Source organism: Platalea leucorodia (genome assembly GCF_965183815.1).
Source record: "Platalea leucorodia genome assembly, chromosome: 13".
Classification (NCBI taxonomy): Eukaryota; Metazoa; Chordata; class Aves; order Pelecaniformes; family Threskiornithidae; genus Platalea; species Platalea leucorodia.
Genome location: NC_138835.1, coordinates 3,341,021 through 3,366,744, shown reverse-complemented (window position 1 = coordinate 3,366,744; position 25,724 = coordinate 3,341,021). Strand labels below are relative to the sequence as shown.

General features: G+C 41.1%; 1 protein-coding gene across 1 annotated transcript in view; it reads left to right on the top strand.

Annotated features, from left to right (window-relative positions):
* The window catches only part of PTPRT (protein tyrosine phosphatase receptor type T), a gene marked incomplete at both ends in the record, with an annotated part of 468,324 nt that overhangs the window by 350,980 nt on the left and 91,620 nt on the right, over positions 1–25,724 (top strand). The window contains 3 exons of the mRNA XM_082325617.1: positions 211–412; positions 3,921–4,023; positions 22,850–23,123. Of these exons, the coding sequence (XP_082181743.1) occupies positions 211–412; positions 3,921–4,023; positions 22,850–23,123 (579 nt within the window). The remainder of the gene's footprint in view (positions 1–210; positions 413–3,920; positions 4,024–22,849; positions 23,124–25,724) is intronic.

The following is a 25,724-nucleotide window of genomic DNA, read 5'->3' as shown; positions in this document are numbered from 1 at the left end:
AATTAGTTTTTTCCTAAGTAAAGCCTTGGAAAAACTGTCATGTTTGTTTGCCAGCATCCAAATACAGAACTGCTCACTAGAGATACTGAAATAATACCTGTCCTTGTATTTTCAATGTCTAGTCTCAAGAGATGGCAAAGTCAGGGAGCAGAGAAAGGCCAGGTGCAGAAGGCCCCTTATCACCTTACTTTCCTTGTTCTTCATTTGCAGATTACATACAAGGCCGTTGGGTCTCTGGATCCCAGTGCTGACCTGTCCAGCCAAAGAGGGAAAGTCTTCAAACTAAGGAATGAAACGCATCACCTCTTTGTAGGATTATACCCAGGGACTACGTATTCATTCACCATCAAAGCCAGCACAGTCAAGGGCTTTGGGCCACCCATCACAACACGGATTGCAACTAAGATTTCAGGTATTGCTTTGGAGAAGAAGAAAAAAGAAAAAAGAACTTTCTAGGGCTTTGTTCTTTAGACCCACAGCTGATGCATAAAACAATAAAAAGGTATTCAGCTTAGCGTCTCCTCTACAAGTTTCACAGGGCAAATTTTTTAAAACGGCCACAATCCAGTATCTGTGTTTGTTCAAGTTACAAATGCGGTGGCTAATTTGTGGATATCTTAACTATCCGTGAATATCTTTGTGAAGCATTTTGAATGAGAACCTTCATTAGTTCTACAAATGAACTATCCCTCTAATTATTGTTAGTATTATCTGTGTGGCTGGGGAATCTCCTTCAGTAATGTGGCTTTTATTTTCAGATTGCACCAAAATGCATGTAATGAAGTAGTTGAATTAATAGTGCAAGGAGACTAAAAATAAAGGAGGAAAGCTGTTTTTATGGTTTTTTTCTGAGTAAGGGCAGAGGGAGGGCTTGAGGTAGGCAGACAAGTGTATGAAAGGCACTAAAAGCAAGAGGCATTGCAAAGAGAAGGTGCATGTGTCTCTAGAAAAAAAAAGGAAACTTAGGCTAGCTATCAGAAAAAAAGATGGATGAAGGGATGGTAGAAAGGATACTGGGCAGACATATGTAGGCTTTAATTTTAGCATTTAATTGATAGCACTAAAATAGGTTCTCTAACACAGTTTAAAACTGTCATTTTTTGGAATACCTTAACTGTTTTTTCAGTAAAGCCAAAATAAATGTTTGGGACATTTCAGGACACTTGTAATGCTTGAAATTATGGCTGGATGCCATAGAAAAGGGTGCACAACAGTGCATATTTTCCATTGCCCTATTTCAAAATTGCTTAATAAAAATCAGTTGTTAGCAGTAAGTGACGGTGTAAATTTTAAGGAAGTAAAATGTATCCATTCCCTCCGCTAACCATCAGCAGGGTTTGAACCCTTAACATTTAGTGCAAAAGCCCGCGTCTCAACCACTTGAAGTAAAGCCATTAACTGTTGTAAGACAGTTAGGGTTTGTGCAGCCCTGCTGTGAAGGGAAGGCATGGCATGCACTCTATTCGTTTGTGACCAGAGAAATCAAATAGCACAGTGATGGTAGTGCTTTTTCCCTCTGATTCAGTTTCTTTGCATTTTATTATTCAGTGAGTGTTCAAATTGTGTTAGAAGCCTGCATGATTATTAACTGTATGCACACTGAGCTTGGTTTATTGTCTTTTTTTTTTTCATCTTCCAAACATCTGCTTCGCACTAGGTAGGCCCAGACTCCATGCAGGCATTAGAGTAGTCTCTGACATTAGATTATCTCATTGCATGGTCAGTCCTATATCTGTAATGTGGAAATTGCTGTTAAACCTCCTCTAAGATGCAGTCCCAAGGTTAGTAGGGAGAAGAAAACCTCCTCTAAGATGCAGTCCCAAGGTTAGTAGGGAGAAGAAAACCTCCTCTAAGATGCAGTCCCAAGGTTAGTAGGGAGAAGAAGGATTTTTGCATTGACTGGAATGTCCTTGGTAAGACTATATATATTTTAAAATGAAAACACATCTATGCTGTAGCATAGTGAGTGTATGTGTTTATATGGGTGGACACGCTTGTTTATGTCTTAATCAGAATTAAATGGCAGAATTCCTGAGGACTTCTCTTTGGGCAGGACTGGGATCTTGCAAAATAGGCGTTGAATAGATGAGCAGGGCTTGCTATTTTAGAGAGATCGGTGCCAACTGCAGTTTTATTGAGGTACTACACAACTTTTTTGTGTTGAGTACACAAGAGAACTACTATATCTTATTTCGGTGTCTTGTGACTAATACAGACTGTTCACTGAATTATACCCGATACCATTAGCTAGTCCTGCCAAGACCTATGTTTCTTGTATTTACTTCTTAACTATATGGTGTCTGAAAGTAAGACTGTAAATTCGCTGTGGCAGGTGCAGTGTTTTACACATAAGATAACAAAAACAGGTCTTGTGCACAGCCAGAAGGAGACATCCGAGCTAGCTAACACATCAGAAACAATTTCGTGGCACCAGTGCAGCACTGCAGCTTGGCTAGAAGAAGCTGCTTCAAAGCAGGACGATGGAGCCTGCAAAGGCAGAGCCCAGCCTGTTTCTGGTGTCCACACCGGCCCTGCAACCTTTTTGTAGTGCCGCGTTGTGCTGTAGCACCATCCCCTCTGGGCAGCGCAGGTGCCGAACGATTCTTGCTGTGTGCATCTCCAGCAACCGCGGTGATCTCTGGTACAGAGGACTGCTGGTGACACGCATCTTTAAATGACTCACACCGCTTCCCCTTGATGCACAGCACCTTTTTCAGAGAGCTCCTCGTTAAGGAATTGGCACTCAATCTGAACACATTGCCAGCTTACTGACAGGGAAGTCAGTAGCTGAGCTGATAATAGCAACCACCATTCTTGACAGTTTTCAGGCATTTAGATAAAAATCCTGATTGTAAACAGGATTACAGCAGAAATCACTGTGAGGGGATTAAATATGGGACCCCCCGCAATGCAGCTTGCCCTTGTGAGTTACAGATGAACTATTGGTGTGAATTCTTCTCTTTGCTTTTATGCTTTAAAAATATTTCAACACAACTTGCATCTTTGGAATGAATTTGAGCCTGCTCTGACCCCGTGATCTCTTCAGTTCTTCCACAGTAAAAATTGTCCCAAACAGACGTCTGCTATTGGGGAAGGCAGAAGTAATGTAATAAGTAAAATAAGTTTCCTAAGGAAAGCTATCTCACTTTCACAAAACGATCCTAATAGAAGATAACAAAGCAGAAGTCAAAACTAGACTTTGGCTAAGTGTGAATATTCAGTGGTTTTCTGTCTTGCTTTGGGGAGCATGTCAGCAAAGCGATGGGGCTGCCCTGCCTGGGTGCTGCCTGAGCGCGCCACTGGAAGCCGTGCAGCCGCCTGTTGATTCACCATCACTAAAGCACTGGGGCAAAATGCCGTGGGTTTGAGTGCTAAAATAACCTGGCTAATTTGTGCTCCTCTCTTTTCATCTTTCATGCTTCATAACACGCCCTCCAGCTAATCAAGGAGACACAGCTTAAGTCTATGTGTTAAAAACTCTATCTAAGGTGTGGGAAGTCTACTCCGATGACCAGAACAGTGAGCAAGAGCCAGGTTTCCTGGGTGCTATTCTTAGCTCTGCCACTGATTCACTCATCCTAAGTGGTCTTTTATAATGTCCACGCAGTTTTCTTTCTTCACCTTTAAAACTGAAGGAATGATCCCATCTCAAAGGATTACTATGTCTTAAAAATTCAAGACAGGATTTTCAAAGCCAGCTTGAAGATTTGGGTGTCCGTTTCCTGTTTAATTTTAATAGGCAAAGAGTGTACAAATATTTAAACAGTTTTGACAATTTTGGTCATAACATTGGGAAGTATTTTGATGTTTCATTTGAGAAATGTTAAACGGTCTCCAAAAAATGTTAATATTACGTTGCCATCGCTACCAAAGGCAGTAACTGGTGTATAACTAACGTGTTGCTCTTTGTTCTGCTGCAGCACCGTCGATGCCGGAATACGACACGGACTCCCCCCTGAATGAGACCGACACTACCATCACCGTTATGCTGAAGCCCGCTCAGTCCCGGGGAGCACCTGTCAGGTAGGTGTTTTGCCTTCTCTTTTCACAGTTCTCCCCTCTCCTTCCTCCCCAGGCTTCGCTCACGCCTCTCTCATTCTCATCTGATAATGTAGCTGCTGAAAGTGAACACTGACTAAAAGGCCAACTCTGCTGTTGATTCTGCCTTTCACAGTCTCCTTTTATAAACGCCTCAACCTACTTGCCTCCCGCTGTTAACCTCCGGGAAGGATTGCTGATAGCATTGCACAGGGTTATTACCCTTTCAGCATCACTTCAGATGCCTTTGCGGCGCTGGAATTTCAGTACGTGCAGCTGTGTACTGTGACGCTGTGAGCTGAGCATTGCCGTGCAAAGGTGGAGGAGGCTCCAGGCCTCTGTCTCTTGCTCCCTCTTCTGTGATGGACAGGGTCTTTTTGTAACTATTGTATGAATGCCCCAACTATCTTTAATTTGTGGATGCATGTGTTCAGATTCTGGATCTAACCACACTCCTCACATCTTTATGTTATAATCCAGCTATTGCTCCTGGGTTGGTTGTGGAGTGAATTAGTGATCTAGTTCAGAAAAGATGAACTCTGGCTTAGCGAGGCTTTGCCAGTTGTAGGCAAGCACAATTTCCACTGGCAGAATAAAGGATTTAGGGGCAGGGGGCTGCACAAGCACCCATGGAATAGAGTGAGGGCCTTGCAGAAAACATTTCTGGCTGTCCCTGAGGTGGGTCTTGTTCTTACTGATGAGAAGCTGAAATGATAGAATCATTTAGGTTGGAAAAGACCTTTAAGATCATTGAGTCCAACCATTAACCTAACACTGCCAAGTTCCACTAAACCATGTGCCACTCGACCGCAGATCGTGCCGTGACTGTGGAAACACGACTTACAGAGGTCTGTACTGCATTCCTCTCTTCTCTCTGGTGAATTTGTACGCGGTGAGAGGCACCAGCACAGACAAACAAACTTCCCTTCTCAGCCGGCACGGCCTTATCTCTCGCTGGCAGAAGTACCAGTTGGTCATTCATCCTGCCAGTCTACTCAGCTGAGAGCAGGAATTAGAATCGCTTACGATAAAAATACTGGATACTGCTTTGCAGAGGCATCCGGCAGCCATGACCTCCCTGTAGGCTCGTCAGGCTTTTACCTCCAGTTTTCACAAGAGACGTTTGAAATTTTTCCTATGGGTGGTACTTTAAAAACCCATAGTCCCTTCTTTCAGAAGTGACTTGGGTTTCTACGCCCCGCTGACAGGTTCTTAGCGTTTTTGAAGGATGTCCCACTAAGTATTCAGGAGCAAATTGCTCAGATGTGTGCTACTTGATTTAATGGAATATCCTGGATCGATTGGTGGTCCACCCTATGTCACAGCTTTCCCACAGATTGCATTGATACTCTCAAGCAAAAAATCTGCCCTCTAAGACTTAGCACCATCCCTTTCCTATTTTTTCTGAGTAATGTATTTCAAAGTTTCCCTTTCAATCTCTGGTACTCCATATGAGCCTATTTTCTGAGTCCTTTAGGGATGTTTTTATGCTGGAAAAGAGCAGTAAAATTGCACTGCTCTGTTTTGTTTTATTTCTTTATATGGGGGAACATTCCTGTATCTCGTTTTTACCACCTGCTGTCTTAAGAGTGTTGCTATTTTGTCTTTTTATTGAAAAGTCTTGTGATTTTTCTCAAAGTGAATTTACTATACCTTAACTGCATTCAGTGAATAATGTCTTTTCCAGCAAATGTGTCTGTTATAAAAAAATCGGTAGAGATTTTTACAAATTTTTGGTCTGGTTTCTTTAATTGCATTGTAGTCTATTATAGATGTTTGCAGAGAGTGCAATATTTGCATGCCACCTCTAGGTGATAAGAATACTTTCAATTGACTTAGACGTGTGTATGAATGGAGGGTGGCAGGGCGGGGAGCGGTCTCGGGGAGAATTTTAGCTTTTTATTAACTATGACAGCCTCAGAATGTGTGAATACCTTTCTCTGTGACACCATATAGACTGTTCTTAGTCTAACCTCAACAAATCCAATTATTTGAACCTTAGATTTTCCCAACCTCTTCCCTTTTCTTTCAGTCTGTTCTCCACACTCCAATTTGTGTAAATTCTCTCAAATTACCATATCCAAAAGCAGGTAGCGCTCCCTCAGAGGCCTCAACAGCACCCAGCAGATTACAAGGATAACATACTGTGAACTGCTTGCGACACTCTCAGCATACAAGAATGAGGTGTTTTTTCCTCCTCAGTATTTTTTTCGTATTCAAGCTGAGATCCAATATATCCTCTTTGGTGTTGTCTGGTTAGTTGTTCTACTTTTGTGTGTGCGTGTTTTATTTCTCCTTCACAAGTATTGTATTTTCCATTCATCTCTATTAAATATGATAAAATTGATTTTCAAAATGCTTTAAAATCCTGATACAGACTTACATGACTTACAGCCCCTCTTAGTCTGATGCCATCCTCTGTTCAGTTACCCAAGGCATTAGTGAAAACAGATTTGAGACAAATGACACTGAGAAATCTGCATGCACAGCAGCGAGGCGGTGCAGAGGTCGCTGGGGGGGATCCCACACGATGCAGCGTGCTGGTAGGCTGCCTGCTCTCATGGTCTCCCTTGAGGACATGACCATGCTTTCCTAGATCCCTTCCCCTTTGCACGCTGACCTTTCATATCCCAGCCTGCCTGAGAACGTTCTGAAAAGGTACTTGAAAGCAGTCTGAAATAGATTTTCCTCACATCTTCTTATAAAACATCTGATATTCAGATCTTTCACTGTGCCAGGAATAGGTCGACCCCTCATCAACCTGATGGTTCTCCAGGCACCCAGTTTCTGTTCTGCAGTGCCCCAGGTTTTTATTATAGTCCTCCCAAACTGAGAAGATGAAAAAAAAAATGACTATACAGTAATTATTTGTAATATTTCCTCTTAAATGCTGGGGGTGGTGAGTTGGAGTACATGTGGGGGTGTGACTGTAAACTAGTGTCTATATATAAGATCTGTGACTTTGTCTTGTGTTACTTCACTCTGCTGTAGGCTGAGCAGCATACAGATGGAGTATGGTCTGCAAGATCGTTTTTAGAGTAATATTGTAGAATATTTCAAATAAGATTCATTGTATCTCCATTCATCTGAAATGCAAGTACACCAAATCCAAAGTCACTTTCAACATTAAGACATTTCTGATGTTCCCCAGTGCTCATGATAAATAACTTAAATAAGGTTGTTTATAAAACTAATGATCATGAACTCAGCGTTGTTAACGATCTATAGATAACAATGAAGACACTTTCGTATGAACTAACAGAAATAATATAAACTTAGATGTTCTTTCATCTATTTTGTCCTATGGCCAAAAGAAAGATGAAGCATCAGCCCGCATAAATATTCTCCCTTGTGGCATAGGCATTTCATTTTTGTCTTTATTTTCCGTGGTATAACGTGCAGAGCTTGACTCCACATTGCCCTTTAAAAATAACTTTTAGGTGTTCTTATATCAATCTAAAGTCTGCGAATGGTGCTATGATTGATTTGCTGAAGACTGACATTCATCTATAATAGATTCAGAAGAGGAAAGAAGAATGCAAGTGTTCCCAATCTTTACTCCTCAACTCTTTCCTGAAAATCTCCAATGTGATTTTGAGGATAATTCTGCTTTGAATCTGTTATTGTCAGGAGGGCTGAGTCAGTCCTTCATAGATTATTCACATATGACATCTTTAGTCCTCTATTTGAGAATTTATATCCCATTCACTGCTTGAAAATACCACTGTGAGGGATTTTATCTGCATGACATGTCCACTGGGCTGGTTTTTGTGTGTTGGATATTTGAAAGTCCATCTGGTTTATTAACATTCAGTTGGTTCTATCAAGCTACCTATACTAGTATTATGGAGAAAGTCAAATTTCCAGAGAGCATGTATTAGTTTTGAGGATTTCAGAGTTTAAATAAATGCTCCCCTTAGGTGTGATTGCCTTGTTGATATGCTGCTCTGCTTGTTGGAGCTGTAGGACACTGTAGAAGGACGTTAGAGAAGAGTCTGAAATGATTTTTTGGAGTTTCAGACAATGGAGAACTCTTTTATTGGAAAAAGATGGATTTAATTTCCCTATACTCCTGCAGTTCTCTGAGGTGTATCACTAAATAATCCCTGATGTTCTTTTGTGTGTCTGCCAGCACGCAGGTACAGGGCAGTCTTGGGCACCTGACCCCTGGACTGTGCTAAAGAACAGTATTAGTAGAAAAAAAGGTATTCAATCTGGGCACTTGCCTTTATGCGCATATACGTATTTTTGTGGGGGAGAATATATATGTTATATATACATATACATATGTATGTATGTATGCATGCAGTGTAAGTAGCATGTGTAAGTGATCCCGGAGAAATATATTCAGGTAAGAGTTATTTACTGTGTATGTGTGCAATGGTCGGATACTTGTAATCACTTTGATGGTGAGGAAGGATGGGTTAGTTTATTAATGTACATCTTAAAGGAAATAAGTAAATTTAAATAGGAGAACGAGAGTTTAAATATTTTAAATATATTTAGAAGTACTGAGCAATGGTGAAACAAATATTTTCATATGAACAGCCACTCAGTAGGAGAAATTAATTTATATGGACCAAGCCCCATGTGACTCTTGGGTATTGCCATCTGATTCTTGGTCTCCCAAGCATGAAATAAAGGAAATATTTTTGGTCTACAGGATGCTAAACAAATTGAGAGAAAACAGTTGTATTATTTAACAGAAAGCCTAAGACCAGTGTTTTTTGCTGGTTTTATGCGCAAGCTATTCTCCAAGCAAACAATCCCGTATGATATATCTGTGTACTTATGTATTCCTACACATAGTAACAAATGAAAATCTCCTGTGACGAAGGGGAGTGGTATTGCTTCCATTTTATGGTGCAAAACAGAGACTTTGACTACATAAAAATCGCCTTCTGTTTCAGTCTGCAACAAAGTAGAGATTGAGAATCTCTGGAGCCATAGGCTGTAACTTTAATCTCCAGATAATTTTTTCTTTTCTTGTGATGTCAGTCATCATCTGTTCATCCTGAGCTTACCTTTCCTATATCCCTCTCACTATCATCCTTATTTTGCTTCTGTTTTTAACACACAGTAGTTCTTTCTGTCCTTATGCAGGAGTGGTTTGCAAGCCTAGTGACCTTGAGTCTGTGGGGGAGGAGGAATGAGACAAGAAGCTATAAACTTGCAAAATTTGCTGGGGTTTTTGTTAGTTTTACAGGTGGTGGCTTTGGTGTATTGATCTCCATAGCTATACAGGGAGCAATGCTGTTCAGCTCGCTGCTTTGCAGCTTCTTAGTGGCATCACGTGAGCTTGCCTCAGGCATTTATGTTGATAATTAATTCATTAATGCCAAGAAAGGGTGGCAATTTCTTGTTCTTAAAACTCCCACGCAGCGTACCTTGTGCTTGAAAATAAAGACTGGAGTCAAGGATCAGTGAAACAATAAAAAAGGTTCTAATGTTGAAAGCTACGGGGAGCATAACAAATTATCATGCCCTTGGTAATTCTGAAGTTCAGTTGCATTGATAGGCATGTTATAAATACCTGGAAAATAAAACTCCTGGCCTGCTTTTTCTAAACTCGTATTCAAATGGATGCATCACGTGACTTGGTTGATTGAATACAGGGCAAACAGTCATCGCATTAGATCTTTTAATTTTGTAGTATCTAATGAGGAATGAGATTATCAATCTAGGCTTCTGATATTATAAGCATCATTATCTGTATTAATTAACATCTCCTATAATATACCTCAGGGATATTGTTCTGAAGTCATTCAAGCTGGGTTTCTCCTCCGTGGCATTCTGCCTTTAATTTACCCAAGAGTTTGAAGGTAAACGAGCGAGTTTCTTTCCTCGTAAAGATAAACCAGATCTGCTTTTTCTTTAACTATGTGTGAATGTGAGAGAGAGAATGAAAATGAGAATTTGGGTGAAAGGCGTGGAGTAACGGCAGCTGCGTGGATCAGCATGATGTTTATTATAGGAAAAAGGAACAGGATAGAGTTGCATAGGAAGCATTTGCAGGCTCGACCTCATCAGCGTGTCCAAACCCTGGTGAGCTGACCAGAGCACTGCAAGCCCGAGCATACATTTCCATTTCAGGTGGAGTTGTTGAATGGCGGTTTTAGATCATACATGATGACTTCAGTGGTACTTGAAGTTATTCTGGATCTTAGAAGTGCTTTGCCTACTGTAACAGGAGAGAAGCATAATGGAGATATAGGGATACATCAGGATGCAAGGTGACAACCATAAGTCTCAGGAAGGAATATTTAGTCTTTTATGTAGGAAGGCATTATTAGTTGAATGGGTGTTTCAACGTTTTTTTAGTTGCCCCTGAAGAGTCAGATGTTAGCCCTAAAAAGCGAGGATAAGGGGCATTTTGGGTCAGTTGTCTCATCTGGTACAGGAAATGTATTTTCTTACTGGATCAGCATGCTGTTCATCCGAGAATACTGTCCCTTAGAAGGTCGTAAAACTGCCTTTTCCCTTTTATCAGCCGTCAGAAACATAGCCGTTCGCTGAGCCGGGATGACCTGCTGTGTCTTACTAACTGTTCCACAGAGAGCTTTGGCAGTAGGCAGAAATGGGAGAGGAAAGCCATAAAATTTGCATATATTTTAATGATAATATTTTAACAATCAAATTACACATAGAGACAGTTCTTTTGTGTCAAGCATCATTTTCTTAGCTCTGCAGTGAAGCTTTTGCTAAAACTTTTTAGTTTTATGAAGGCCTGAGGATACTGAGAGTGGGGCCGTGAATGTTTTTGCATAAATCTTCTATGCTGTCCACGTAAACTGTCAGATTAAATTCCAGCAATCAAAAGGTTAATGAAGTCTGAACTTTAAGCTGAGAATCACAAATTGATGGCCGTTTTCTCACATCAAGCTGTCAACCAGTAAGATGAGGGAACAGGAGAAAATATCCATGGTTGCCAGTCTGAAGGTTTCTTTTTCCAAGACATCTCTTTCCTTTGCAGCTCCCAGAGCCAATATGCCCCTCCCTTGTTACCTCAGAACAAAACGATAGTAGCAAACTGCGTAAAAGATTTTAAAAATTAGCAACTCTGAATTTCTCGAGGCATATGGCCAAGCCTCTTTTTGCCTATGAGAGCCCTTGGATCAGACCCTTTGATGGGACGAACGGAGCCTGACCACAGCTACTCAAGGTCGGAGCAGCCCACAGAAAGGAGCTTGGCTCTTTTTGCAGACCACGGAGGATGATTTACCTAATTGAAGCAGCTCCTTAAGGTACTTAAAATGAGATGGGATGAGTCTGGGCACAAGTCCCTGGCAAATGTCCACCCCTGAGATGCAGTGCACAAGCTTTCTCCAGCCAGCAGTCCCCCTACCAGGAGCGAGGATGATGAGTTCAGAGCGCAAGTGGGCTCTTTTCTGTTGCATGTGGCAGGCAATGTTTATGCTAGCAGGTGCCCCTCGATGCGTCTACAATAACACAAAAACACGATAAAAGGGAAGATGAGTAAGCTCTGCTTTGCTGTTGCAGACTAAGGCATTTCAGGATTTAATTATACTACAGGTATATAAATTCCGGAAACATGTTAATGCTCCCGTGATTAAAATTATAGAGGGCCTAATTGAAAAAGCATAAACCGAATTGAAGAATTCCTAATTATAGTTTGCTTTGAGGTGTTAATTTCCTCCATAATGAATGCATAATTTCTTGGAACTAGAAAAGGGGGTTGCTGCACCAGTGCGTAGGCTGCAGATGGAATGAAGGGATTATCATAAATGCAGCCAGACAATTCAGAAGAATAAACCTCTGCAGCCATGATGCTATTCTGCCTCTCTATAATTTCAGTTCTCCTTGCACAGCGTTTTTCCAAAGCAAAAGGCAGAGCTAGGAGATGGTGAGGGATTTGCTTACTGTGCAAAAGGAAGGGGAAATAGGACTGTTTTAATTAAAAATAGGCATGGTGCAAAAGAGGAAGGCGAGGAGAGAGGCAGAGTATGTGATATTTTTGGTGGAAAGGTCAAACAGCAAAACAGAAGAGGAGGCAATGCTGACTTCCCTCAGCGCCCACCTTGACAGATCCCTAAGAAACTGCAGGAGCTGATGTTGATGCAGGTTGATTTTTTTTTTTCTGCCAAAGGATGCACCCTATATTTCATGTTTTCTCTTGCATCAAAAATATGCTTCACTTTGACGGCAGTTGGTGAAGTGCAGGATTAGCAGATACAACCTCCCGATGTTTAAATCTGCCTCATTCCCGCTATGATGGAGGTAGGAGGTGTTTACAGGGGATGACAGACCAGCTGTGAGTTGATGCAGAGAAGTCCTTGCCCTTGGAACTTCCCTTTGCCCCTCTCTCCATCCTCAATATTCCTTTGTTCCGGGGCAGGAGATGTGGTAGTGAAGGTACCACTTAAGAGCTCTCCCTGGTGTCAGAGTGTGATCACTTCACACTTTCTGAAAAGCACAAAGTGTCCAGAAAAGGTGGAAAGAATCTGGGTGATGTTCCTGCAGCTTCAGGTGCTGAAAATCTATATTATCCTTACCCAGGAGAGCTCATCTTTTTCATTGTACATTGATGATACAACTGTGAGTAGACTGTTATCTGGCCATATGGGCCTTGTCTAGTAATGAAGTTTCTCCTGAGGTTAGAAACAGCAGATTCCCCCTATTTGTCTTGTGTTTTTCTTAGCATTTTAGTTTTAAAAAAAACTACACACACACAAAACCAGCAAAAATATTTTTCTAGTGTTCTCTCTTAAAAAAGACATCAGATTCTTATGTGTGGGTTTTCCCTCCACAGTCTGGTAGCTATGACTGTGGAAGAGGGAGACAGATCTTTGAAATACAAACTAGATTATTTCTGCATCCAAATGGACCTAATTTCATGGAAGCCATTGGAAACAGCCAAATTAATTCTGAGCGAGAATATGTGCAAATATCCCCATCCCCTTGTCCAAGCCACCGCTTTTATGAAGGACATGGCAGAAGGTATTGGACAGTCCCAGTAAGGGTTGTGTCGCAGTCTCTTCTCATCCTGCAGCTTGCTCAAGAACCACTTCAGCTCTTCTTGTCCTTGAAACTTCCTTCTGGTCTTAAACCAGCATTTACTGGGGATGACGACAAGACCTCAGTCAGCGATGCCTGTTTAATGCTAAGTGACATTAACAAAAAAGGGGTTGGTTTTTTTTTGTAAATCAAACAGATGGCAGGTGGCTCAGGAGGGAAAAAACACCTCCAAAGCCACTAACATTAGCTCCTGTTGCAGCGAAAGCCATATCTGTCTGCGCTCGTTATCTTTAATCTGCCAGCACAAAACAACATTGAACTGGCAAGATAGGGACTGGGCCTGTTCACTGGGGAACAGCAGCTACTACGTCTAATCTGTGTTGCAAGCCAGGTCAGGCTTATGGAGATGGTTGAGATAATGGAACACACAGCTCTGAAATGCCCGCTGGTAATTTTTTTTTTTTTCCTTTCTTTTTTAAAATTTTTATTTCCAAGAAGATTAAACTGAGAGAATTTAAAGCATTTAAAAGAATGATGCATATATAATACAAGTAAATAGGTGCAGTAGCAGTGGTCTGGGGATGGAAAGGAGGTAATTTTGTGAGTATGGATAGCATCTTTTATTAGACGAAATGGGAGAGCTGGGAAAAATGGGCTTTTAAGCACACAAATCCTTCTTTTTGGTCAGTAAACAGTGACTGTCAATACAGTTGTCTTTTTGACAACTACTTACGTTTCGTGCATGTTAGCACATTCCTGTTTGCTGTGCACAGACACTGCGGCGGCGATTAGACTTGCTCAGAGCTACATGGGCATATTTGCATTTTTAGGTGTCTTTTAATAGCTGTCCTTCCTTGGGAAGCGGTGATCATTAGTCACTTACAGAAAAGTAATGGTGAGTGGAACATTTATGAGGTTGAAGCACTGATTTTAATATATGTATTTATGTACAGATACACACGTATGTGCACACACAGAGGTGTTTAGATGTGCACACACACACACACAGCTGTTTGTGTAAACCGTCGTTATACCTGCTTATCGGCACAACATTGCTACTGGTATTCATGGAAGTGTGAGAATCTGTTGTGTCTTTTGTGTGGTGCAGTTTTAAGAAAGAGAGGGTTTCCAGAACACCTCTTTTTCCCAACGCTGCCTGCGCGTCCGTCATCCCTGCAGGTCACATCTCAAGTGATGCCCAGAAGTAGCATTTTTTTTTGTTGTTGTTTTGCCTTTTTGAAAGACTTCGTAAGATTAGCATGTGTTCAGGCTGGAAACTCCAGACTGCATTAGAAAGGACATATTGGCTGGTGGGTGGAAGTAGGAATATTGGACAAGAATGTGGGGATTTGTTTACGTACAACTGATACTGTGCGATACCGGGCAAGTCACTCATTGCACTTTCTGTGTGCCACCGTTTATACATCTGCAACGGTGGGGTAATTATGTATTGTACCTCAGAGGTTTGTCAGGGTAAAAGCCTACCTGCCTGCGGCCTGAGGCCAAGTGACATTACATCTGACATTACATTATCACTTCTTTTTACAAAAAAACCCCACCAACCAAACAACAACAAACCCAAACAAACCCTGCTACTCTCTAATAGATTTTTCATTTTATAGTCAGTTGTGGGAATTTTATGTGATGCTACATTATGACTGCAAAGAAATTTCAGACAAAGTATTCCGGCCAAAGCTAGCGTTGGATATAGTGATGCTGGCAGGATGCTTCTCTACAAATACAAATATTTTTTGGGGTTTTACTTTTTTTATTTTTTTAAGCTTGACACAGTGCCCAATTCCTTGAATAGCTATCACCACCTGTCCCACAGGTAGCTCATCACAGTTACTGATACTGATTGGGGAGACTACGGGACCATATCTCTTTGCTATACAAGGAGCATGCAGTCTAAACTTTGTTACTTTTTCTAGACTCCATTTCAATCACTATAGCAATTTAACACAGCTTGAAATTTTAGCGATGAAAGAATGCCCATGTGAAAACTCTGACTCCAAATAGTATTATCCAAGTGTGAAATCACTACCCTTTGTTTCATGAATTTCAGGGTACAACATGCCTTGGTAGTAAATCTAGACTACCGAACTGAATATGAGAGTAGAAGAAAATGTGAAGAGACTCTCTTACCAGCCTTCTTGATTAAATGGATTACATTATTACTGGCTCTATCTCAGCAAGTTTTTTTCATAGCAATGGCAGTAATTACCATCTCTTCTTTCTATGCCATTTTTACAAATTTGGCTGAATTTGGATATTTTGTTGGTATTCTTCAACTTCAGTGAATGTAGTAGAAGAGTTGTCTAATTTAAATGAATGTTAAAAGAACACACAAAAATAACCTCAAAATGAAGGATCTGGTGTGAATAACTTTGCAATATGAGAGACTATTTCCTTGAGTAGCATCACTATTATAAGCTTTATTTTTGTGAATGCTTTGCAGATGCGAACAATCTGATTGATGACAGTGCAGCCCAATATTCATAACGGGCTAGTTTTTGAATCTTTGAAATAGCCAAGCATATTCCAGAAGATGACATTGCAGAACAATCTCTTTTTTTCCTATTTTCTGCAAAAAAAAAGTTAATTGAAAGCTAACCTTAACTTCAGCATATTGTATTCTGCATGGAGCTGTTCCAAAGCATAATGGGAATAGTAGCAATCTTTAATTGATTTTAATGGGTTTCGAATCCGTTCTTAAATAGACAGAAAATTGCAGAACAGTGCACTGGGTCCTGTATGTACATCCTAGGTGGCTGTGAAACGCAGTTCATTATGTTTTGTAGATTAGTTTCAGAGCTTCTGATTAAAGGTGCTATTGAAGATATTAAGGGTGACATTATAGAACATGTGAAGTAGGTAACTCAATTCTCAGGAATATATTGCCACCTGTTTGAACCAGAAAACTTTATGAACTTGGAAACTGTCTGCGGAGTCGATTCTGAATGCCCGAGCGTTTGATTACAGCATTGCAGGAGGAGCCTGGTGAGGGAATAGTCACCGTTATGCCACAGGAAAGCGGTGCTGTAGATGCAGTGTATGTCAGAACAGCAAGTCTCAGCATCAGGCTTTATGGTGGTTATCTATTTAGTTCTTGTAAATTTTAGTAGAATTTATGTTATGTAAATCTTTTTTAGAGTTTAGTTTTGGTTGAATTTTTTACAAAGTCCTTTCTATGCAAGTTCATGGGAGGGCTGGAGGCACACTATAAGAAGGATCTCATTTACTGTTTAATTTCACAATTTTTCAGAGGAAGCTCTATAGAGCACTGATAGATTTTTATAGGATATTTCTAGCTTCCATCCCTATTCTATTTCCTCGAATTTCCCTTTATTTTATTTCTTGTCTGTGTGGCAGAATTCAGGCTTTTATTTAGATACCTTTAAGAAAGAGAAAATAAAGATGTCGATGCTACTCTTCTGTCTCAGTTTGCATCACTGAAATCAGCTTGGCCATAAAACAAGCAGATGCACATTCAATAGCTAATCCGAATTCGAAAAGCGGGTGGCAGGCAGCACATCAAACGCTCTCCCATTCCAGTATCCTGGGAGATGGGTCCATGCTGTCAGAATAAAGGCGATGAACCTTCATGGATATATACAAATACATTTACATTGGCTCAACCAAATTTAATGGGATCATAAGTTAAATGGAAAAACAGATGATAAAAAAAGCTAGTGTTAAGTATCTGTGGCCTGGACTCTGCGACTTAAGTGTTAATTTGAAAAATGGGCTCTTAAAAGAAAAAAATGTTGGCTGGTATCGGGACTGCCATGTTTAAATACCATCTAGGGAAACTGGTCTGAGGGTGTATTTCCAGTGAGCATTTCCAGTGGGGAGGCCTGGTTGATGACTGAAGTTAGATCTGATTTCTGTAGTTTGTTGCAGAGCTCTGCAGTAGGAAATCAGCACTCAGGATCTGGGGCTCCTGTGCGATGCTGGCCGAGGGCATGAACCAGTATGCTAACAATGCTCTCATGGTCTTAAGGGCGTGCTTCTTAAAAATGTTGGCGTTGTAAATAAGAGGGAAAAAGCTGAATTGGCTGTTGGTACCTCTGATTATTGTACCTTTGACCCTGTTCATATGCACCCGCTGCCTTTTGTTCACCTCTGTGCAGCATTAACTCTGGTGGATTGGTCAGAGAGTATTTGGGTTTGATTTTCATGGTTTTGGATAGCCTTTTCGGAAGTGCTGAATCTGTTATTTCCATAGAATAGGCGCAACAATGCAAATGCGATGTCCCGCTCCATGTCGGCTGCTACAGCCCACGTGCCTTCAGTCTGAGATGACACAGCAAGTGGAAGATGCAAGTCTTTTCCATCCTTACTTCGTTTGCCCTTTTTGTCCTTCATCCTTTGAATTAAAATATTAATAAGGAAACCTCTCCCCTTTGGTAATATCTTATTTCCTGTAGCTTATCAAACAGTTATTCTGAAAGTAATGTGTTCATTTGAGCTAGAAATGAGAAGTTCCTGTTCTCTGTAGGGTGAACTGCAAAACCTGCTCACAATAATCTGCTAAAAAATGCACTGCAAAATCAGGCTGTTCTAATTGCCACTTATTTTTGTTCCCCAGGAGAAAATATTATTGGAAATAATATATGGCTGATAATATATTTATGTGTTCTATATTAAAATTAAATGAAAATATATGAAATCTTCACATGATATGTTTAAGAAAATTTAGTACCAAAATTGGTCCAGAGGGAGTACTAAGCTGCAGAAGCATTGTTTCTTTTAAGCTTTAATAAGTCAGGTGAGGGGATCACTGTGAGGTTACAAAGAAATTATATTCCTTTTCATGCCCTACCATTATCAGGGGTATAGTGAAGATTCAGGCATTGGAACAGGCTGCCCAGGGCAGGGGCTGAGTCCCCATCTCTGGAGGTATTTAAAAGCCAGGGAGATGTGGTGCTTGAGGACATGGTTTAGTGGTGGCCTTGGCAGTGCTGGGTTAACGGTTGGACTTGATGATCTTAAGGGTCTTTTCCAACCTTAAGGATTCTATGATTCTAAGATTTTACCTTGTTGATAAGTATCATGTCAAGATACCGAAGTGCACCGACCAGATGTTGAATGCTTTATGGAAAGCTCTGACTCAGCTTTTCCCCTCCACATTCATGCACATCCTACATCCAGAACTTGAGTCTGGTCTAAACCCATGGCTAGATTTGTGTTCAAGCGCTTCTCAGTCCACCCTCAAATTGTGCTGCAGGCAGCAGGAAAAGAAATCAAGAGCGGGGGGAGGAGAAATCTGACAGCGCTCAGAGAGATCTCAGTCGCACAGAAACGGTCTGTGATTTGTAATGTTGATTATCTGCACTTGTGCTTTCACACTGAGTAGAGAACTCATCATTTAAAAGATTACCTTGTAGGTGATGATAAGAGCACGTTTTCATCCTCTGCAGACATTTGTGCTGTGGTGACCATTATGGCTGGTGCCAGTGATTTAGAATGGAGCTGTTAAAAACTTTAAAAAGCTTCTATTAACGTAATGTGGATTTATCTATCTAAGACTGTGAAATTTATCAAGGAGCCCAGTTTTGGCCTCCTTTTCTAATAAGAGTGTGCAGCTGCACAGCAGGGCAGTCAGCTCCCCAGCCTTCTAGGAAGCCAGGCATTTGGTTAGTAGCCCAGATTTGAGAATCCCTAGAGAGCTCTCTGGAGAGCAGAGCTTATGGATGTTCCGACACCAGTCCTTTGCTGTCATTTATGGGAACAGCAGTATTACGTGGTTGCAATGAGGTGTCTTGGGGTAGCTTAGCACCAGGAACACAAGACCCTTGCTTCTGTTGCCCTGCAGCATGCACATGTGTGGATTTGATTGCAGTGTTTGCAAATGTGGCTGAATATTAAAAATGGAAATGCAGTCGTTAGTTTTACTGTATCATCTTCCAGTTTATTGGTACTGAAGTTGTTATATAATGTTGGGAGTTTTAATGCTCTGCTTTTGTTGTCTCTTTTAATATAATTTCAATGTATGACACTGAAACTTTCTTCTATCCAGCTGGGCGTTTTCAACTGATGTATCGATTCCTGCTATGAAAGCAGTGTTAGCTGATACTGTCTGGAAGCAGTAGCTTTGAAGCTTGAGAGGGGGAGAGCCCCAGGAGATCCATGTTACTGCCTACCTGGTAGCCAGAATAAGAGCTAATAGGAATAGTTTGGATATCTCTTCCTTATTTCCATCGCCCACTTCTTTTTTCCTTCCCTCTAGCACTTCTTTTTGGAAAAGTACTCCTCCTTTCCCTTGGTTGTAATCACGCTGCTGTGTATTACAAAATTGTCAGTCGTAACAAGTTGCACAGGGCTGACCCTGCTCAGCACCGAAACAGAGATGTGATTGCAGCTGAAGTGCTTTTGCAGGCCAAAAGGGCAGATCCTACTCACCAAGTTTATTTTGAGTTAGTGCCCGACCTCAATCTTGGGGGTCATAAAGCATCACAGACAGTTATCGTCTTCTGAGCAAAGTTGAATTACTTTTAGTCTTTTGAGAATTGTGGTAGTAATGCAGATGGTTTGGCCAAACTTCAGGGTGGGTAATTGCAGGCTTGCTACTCAGAATTCCCACAGGAATTTCATTTGAACTTAGGATCGTTGGCTTTTTTCTCCTATGAAAAGGCAAACAGTTAGGAGAGCGTCCTCATGCTGATGGTAGCGGGTGTGGAAGCACTTGAGGTGCCTTGCAGCACTTCACTGGTTAATGCAGAGAAGTTGATCTCTGAAAATGCCCTGAAGGCAATCAGGAAAATTCTGCTCCTAGGTAAAAACAAAACATGTGGAAAAGCGCATAACCTGAAAAACAAAGATATGGCAGAAAAGAAAAAAGAAAATGAGACTGTACCAATCTGTGTACTAGCTAAGGGTGAATTGTGAATCCTGCACTGCTGGAGGGGCTAGACAGATCAAAATAATGGGAAGAAAATATCAGAAAGCGAGACCCAGAGTAATTGTTTGATAGGGAAACAATTGCTCAGAGTGATAATCTTCAGTCCAGAGTAATCTTTGAAATCAGCCACGCTCTTGGCCACTTGACCACTTCCTTTGAGAGCAGCCACTTGACCGCTACCAAGTAACTGAGACTCGGAGAAAAGAGTGAGGCTGAAGGATGATGGTCACCAAGTCAAGCAGGTGAAGCACATAGAGATGAACGTGCTGCGTCAGTTGGTGTGAGCTGGGGCATAAAGGAAAAAAATGTCAGTCGCTCATCCTAAGTTTCACCAGAGTGGGTGTTTTAGACAGAGGGAACAGTGACAGCAGCGCTAGCTCAGGTACTTGTTTCATAGAAAAGGAGACAGTATTCAAGGAGGAGATTAACGGGGTTTTAACTTGAACACAAATGGGACGTCTGTTACGTTTCAGTTGAATGCTCATGAACGTTGTGCTTCCAGAGACACCTCAATTTATGCCAAAAGAAGAAACATTAAAAGTGAAATTTCAGGTCATTTAAAGAGTGAGTTATCCCATGAAAGGAAGAAGTGCGTTAATGGCTAAGCAGGAAAGTGAAAATGTGAAAGAATACAGGCAAAAGAGTATCTGTTATTAGGTTCTATATGTATCAAAACTCTTTTCTTATGATATAAAAGAGTGCCTATACTGGTTGAGCATGTATTAGAACCGTCAAGGGAGAAGCAGAGTGTCTTCAAGGTAGGTTCTCTGATGGTTGGGGACAGAGTTCACTTACCTGGCGATTCGTGTCCCTGGAGCTTGCCCTTCTCCAAAGACAGATGAGTATAGAGGCTCGTTGCCTTGCAGGTGGGGTAACCAAGAGCATGAGAGTCACCCTTCGGACACTGTAGCGGAAGAGGGAACCCTTGGCATCTGTCTAGGCTGAAAGGAGATTAATATCTATTTATACATATATATTTATGTATATACATAAAGGAAACATTTTCTGTAACCAGAAAAGACAAGCGTTTGGGATCGGATAAAGTAGAAAACAAGCATTTTTAGGTTACAAGGCACGTGGCAAACGCCCATAAAATGTCATCTACAATTTTGCACGTTGCTGACAAACAAAATGACAAACTTTCCCAGTAGTGTAGATTATTATTGCCAGAGAGAAGGGTCAGAATAAGAATCTGCAGATAGTCTGTTAGTAAACAGTGTCCAAAATGGCAGTCTGAAAGTTTCTGTTGCTAAGCTGAGGGGAGGGTTCAGGTTAAACAGGCTTTTGCTTACAGTTCCCGCTACATCCTCAATGATAATACTTAAATTGTTGCTGGGAAGCCTGTTTATCTTTTTAGAAATTGTAAAATAAATAACAGGGATGGTCTAAAATATTTTATGAAAGCCTCTAATGAACTGGAGGGCTGAGGAAAGTTTTCCAAAATGCTGACGGGACATCATTAAAGGCTGCAATCCATGCGTCTGGTGGGTGCTCCTGCTGCATTGGACATTAGGAGCAGCCTGCGTAAGGACAACTTCAGTACTAAGCAATTCATAAATTGGTCGTACTTGTAAAGATTAGTTGGTTTTGTGTCTAGCAGTGGGAGCCAAATGATTTCCGAGTGATTCACTGACCGCCTCATTGTTAAGAGTGAGCGTGCCAGATACCCGCAGACCTGAAGTAACAGCTAATTCAAAAGCATGAGCTAGGTTTTGTTTCACTCCTGCTTGTTGAAAGTGCCAGAACTTCACTTCCCGCAGAAGCGCTGATGAGCTATGGCTATGCTAGAAATTTTTCAGACCAATCTTTCTGCAACAATGAGCCTGTGAAAGCCGGGAGAATGATCCGCTGCTGGCTGTTTCCAATCTTTTAATCGATCTCCCCTGTCTAACTAAACAAAGGCCCAGTCTCACACAGACAGGTGAGGGCAGCACGTGTGAATATCCTGACAAAAAATAAAATGACTGCAGCGGTATCTTTCTTTGTCAAATGGGTGAGTGGTGTTAAGCAGACAGTAAACCTGCCTCAGCTGTAGCAGCATTGAACTTAAGGGCTTTGTTAACTGCTTGAGGGGAAAAAAAAAAAAAAGAAAAAAGCAGAGTGCATTTGAATGCCTTGCAACCTCTTTGAGCCTGAAATAGTAAACTAGAAATAACAAGATTGCTATTACATATCATAGAGGCCAAAAGCTTAGCGGGAATCGAAAAGGATTAACATTTCATAGAGCTGGAAAGAATATGAAGAGTTGTTGTTGCTTCCTGAAACAAAAGTGAATTGGGAGAGCTCTAAAGCCACCTGCTCAGTATATAAGCCAGCCTTTTAGTGACGGAAGGTAGGAGGAGACTTGCCATCAGGAATTAATGTTAGAGAGCTCTACATCCCAGGATATATCCCAAAAAGAGATGTGAGGGAGGGCCAAAAAATGTTAGGTTCTTAGAAGATGTGAGAATCTTTTTGATGTAAACTGATTCTTGCACCCTGAAACTGTTTCAAAAGGGATCTGACACCATTGCCACCTAATGCTCTCCCTCTACCGCAATCGCTGTTTGGCTGAAGCAACCAATTTGTGTTTCAACTCGGTGGCTGAAGAAGAAAGCATCTGCTTTCTAATATTGAGTATATTAAAAATTCATTATAGACTGGGTATTTTATTAGTTAATCTTTTTCCCAAAGTGTGACATGACTGAAATCTATTCTGACTTGCACCAAGGTGTACTTTGATTAACTCAAGCAAATCAACAGAGCAAGTGATTAGCGTCTTGCCCACATAGTAGCATGCAGTGGCCACTGTTACTGGTGTGCCGAGAACGGTGTTTGCTGTGATGCCCTAGCAGTGTTTTTCTTACTTTGCCTTTTCCTTTTATTGTTGGAAACATTCTTGATATTTAAGGCTCTTGGGGCTCTAATCTTACCTTCCTCTCTCCCTCCTAGTGTCTATCAACTTGTTGTCAAGGAGGAGAAGCTGCAGAAAGCACGGAGAGCTGCAGACATCATTGAATGCTTCTCTGTCCCAGTGAGCTACAAGAACGCTTCCAGTCTTGACTCACCACACTACTTTGCAGCCGAGCTGAAACCCATCAACCTGCCGGCCACGCAGCCGTTCACAGTGGGCGACAACAAAACCTACAACGGCTACTGGAATGCTCCGCTTTCTCCCCTGAAAAGCTACAGCATATACTTCCAGGCTCTTAGCAAGGCAAATGGAGTAAGTGCAGAGAAAACTGAAGTTGGATCTGTACATGTGACCACCTCTGTCTATCCTCTACATCTTTCTCCTTCATTCTCCATCGGATGTCAGTTTAATTCCTCCTCATTATTATCTTCTTACAGAAATTTGATGAAAATTAAACATGCCACTACTTGTCCTTCACTCAAGTCTCTCTCTGATGCCTAGATCCAATGAGAAGCCTGTTGGGGAGCCAGAGAACGTAAAGACACCTGTTGGCGTGTGATTTACAAAAGGAATTGCTTAGAATTTGGTTTTGGTTGTGTTTGGGGTTTTTTTGTTTTTTGTTTTTTGGGTTTTTTGTTTTTTCCCCTTGTAGCTGCATTAATGCCAGAGTAGGAGATATTGTCCTTTTAAAAGACATAACTGCAATATCCTGACAGTCTCCAATTCACAGTGCTTGTGATTTTCGGGGAGCCAGTATGAGATGAGGACTATGCAAAAGCTGTGAAGTTGAATCACTTTGTAGCTTGCATTTTGTCACATCATAATGTAGCGCTTGGGGTTGGGATTTTCAGCTTGAGCAAAATGCAAGTTGTACTGCAGGGGGGACTATGTGCGTGTCTTTTGTATTCCTTTTGAATACCCTGGACTATATTTTTACGTGTACTTACTCTGTGATATTAAGTTTAAAATGGAGACTGCACAGGAAACATAGTCTGCCCTATTCTCAGCCTCAAATGACGTACACATAATGCCCCAACAGATCCCGTCATAGGAAAAGGGAAGGCCTCTTTTCCCTCCTCCATTCTTCTGTTCCAGCCTAGAATAGTTTGTGACCTTCTCTTTTAACTCTCCTGTTTCGAGTCCGTTCAGCTAACAGTGTACAGGCCAGATCCAATCTAAGCAGTCATTCACCTTCCTCCCCTTTGACTCTCCTAATTGTTTTTCGTTATCGCATAACATGATACAATTTGACACTCCGGCCTCATGAAGAGTCTTAGAGCATTAACAGGGCATCAAGAAGTTGGGTAGCCGAGTGTGTTATTAGCACATTTGCCAGTGCTTTCATGAATCTAACTTTAACATAGATAAATTCTCTAAGACATCACCTCTGAAAGAGCAAAATTAGAAAAATCAATCAAAGGTGAATGGTGTAGGCTTTGGTCTCCACTTGGGATAGTGTCTTTTATGCCCAAAACGCAGCTGCACATCACAGAGGACCGTACATCGTTTAACAGGCTAGCAGTGACAGTGACTGTTCACAACATATCTTGGTGTTTTACCGCCTTCATTTATCACCATTCTCCTGCAGAGTTTCTGCTGTGTGGCTGACAAGCACAAATCTCTTCAATACCGTGCTGGTTTTCACCTTGGTTTCCTTTCTAGTCAATACAGCTTCCTTCCAGCACTACTCAATTAATTCAATTTTGGATTTGCCTTTATAAAGGAAATTGTGAAATATATGTATACGTCTCTCTGTGTTTAGTTAGTTCCCCCTTGTGTGGTAGTTAATTGCTAGTGAATGGATCCCCAGGGGAGAAAAACTTTATTTGCTTAAGTACAATATAATGTGCCATAAATGGGTTGTAGGAATGGAAATGTAGGCTTCCCTTGGCATTCCAGATTAAGGCAGCACTAATGTTCCTGCTTTTTCTGGATCTCTGGAGCTGGCAGGTTGCTTCACACTCTCTACATACAAGGCGATAAGGACTCAAAAAAGGGTGACTCGCTTGGGCTGTTCTAATAGGAACACAAGGCTGCAAAGGACTTTTTAAGCATAAGTTAATCAAAAGAGTCTGTACGCAAGAGTACAGAGTTTATGACAGCGTGAGAAGTATCCTGCCAGACAAAGAGAATTCCTCTTTGAGCAAGCAATTGCCTCTTGTGTTAATAATTTATATTGGCACAGTATATGCTTATATGTCCTTGAAGTGCAGTGCTATGGGAAAAAATATAGAGGAAATGCCCAAGAGTGGAATATGGATCTTCAGAGGAGTAGCTATGGTGCTTTTTGTTTCTGGATAAAATCCTTAAGCCCCACATTTCAAACATTAGGGGCTGATTTTCATCCAGTCTTTTGCAGCTGTAAATAATAAGTTTTGTGTCATTCCCAGAATTGTGTACAGGTAGAATTTGTATTTAAGAGTGTTCTGGGTTTTCACTTATGTCTATAACCTGAGCAGCTTTGACTGGTCTTTGTAAAGCCTTCTAATAATTATAGCTGCAATGTGGCACTTTTGATAATGCACATCTGCAAAAAATCTGAAACAGTAACAATTTAGCACAATTAAAATATAGCCTTATGTTCCCTTGCACATGAAAAACTTAACAGAACATTGCCACTCACTTTTTAATTAGGATATTCTATAGTTTCATTAATCACTGACAGTTGTGGAATGATGAAGCTGCTTTCCACACCTGGAACCTGCAATAAGAAACCTTTGTGCGGTGAACCAGAACATCTTCCTTTGGAAATGTAGGACTCTGGGGAAAGCTTAATTTGAAGAAACATTCTGCATTTGGTCAAAAAGCTTGATTAGGAGGAGGTAGAAGTGTTACAGGAGTTGTGCATTGTTTCAGCTCCTCTGTACGCGGAGGGTTGTGCTCATTTGGTGTTCTCGTCTGCTCTGCAGCCAT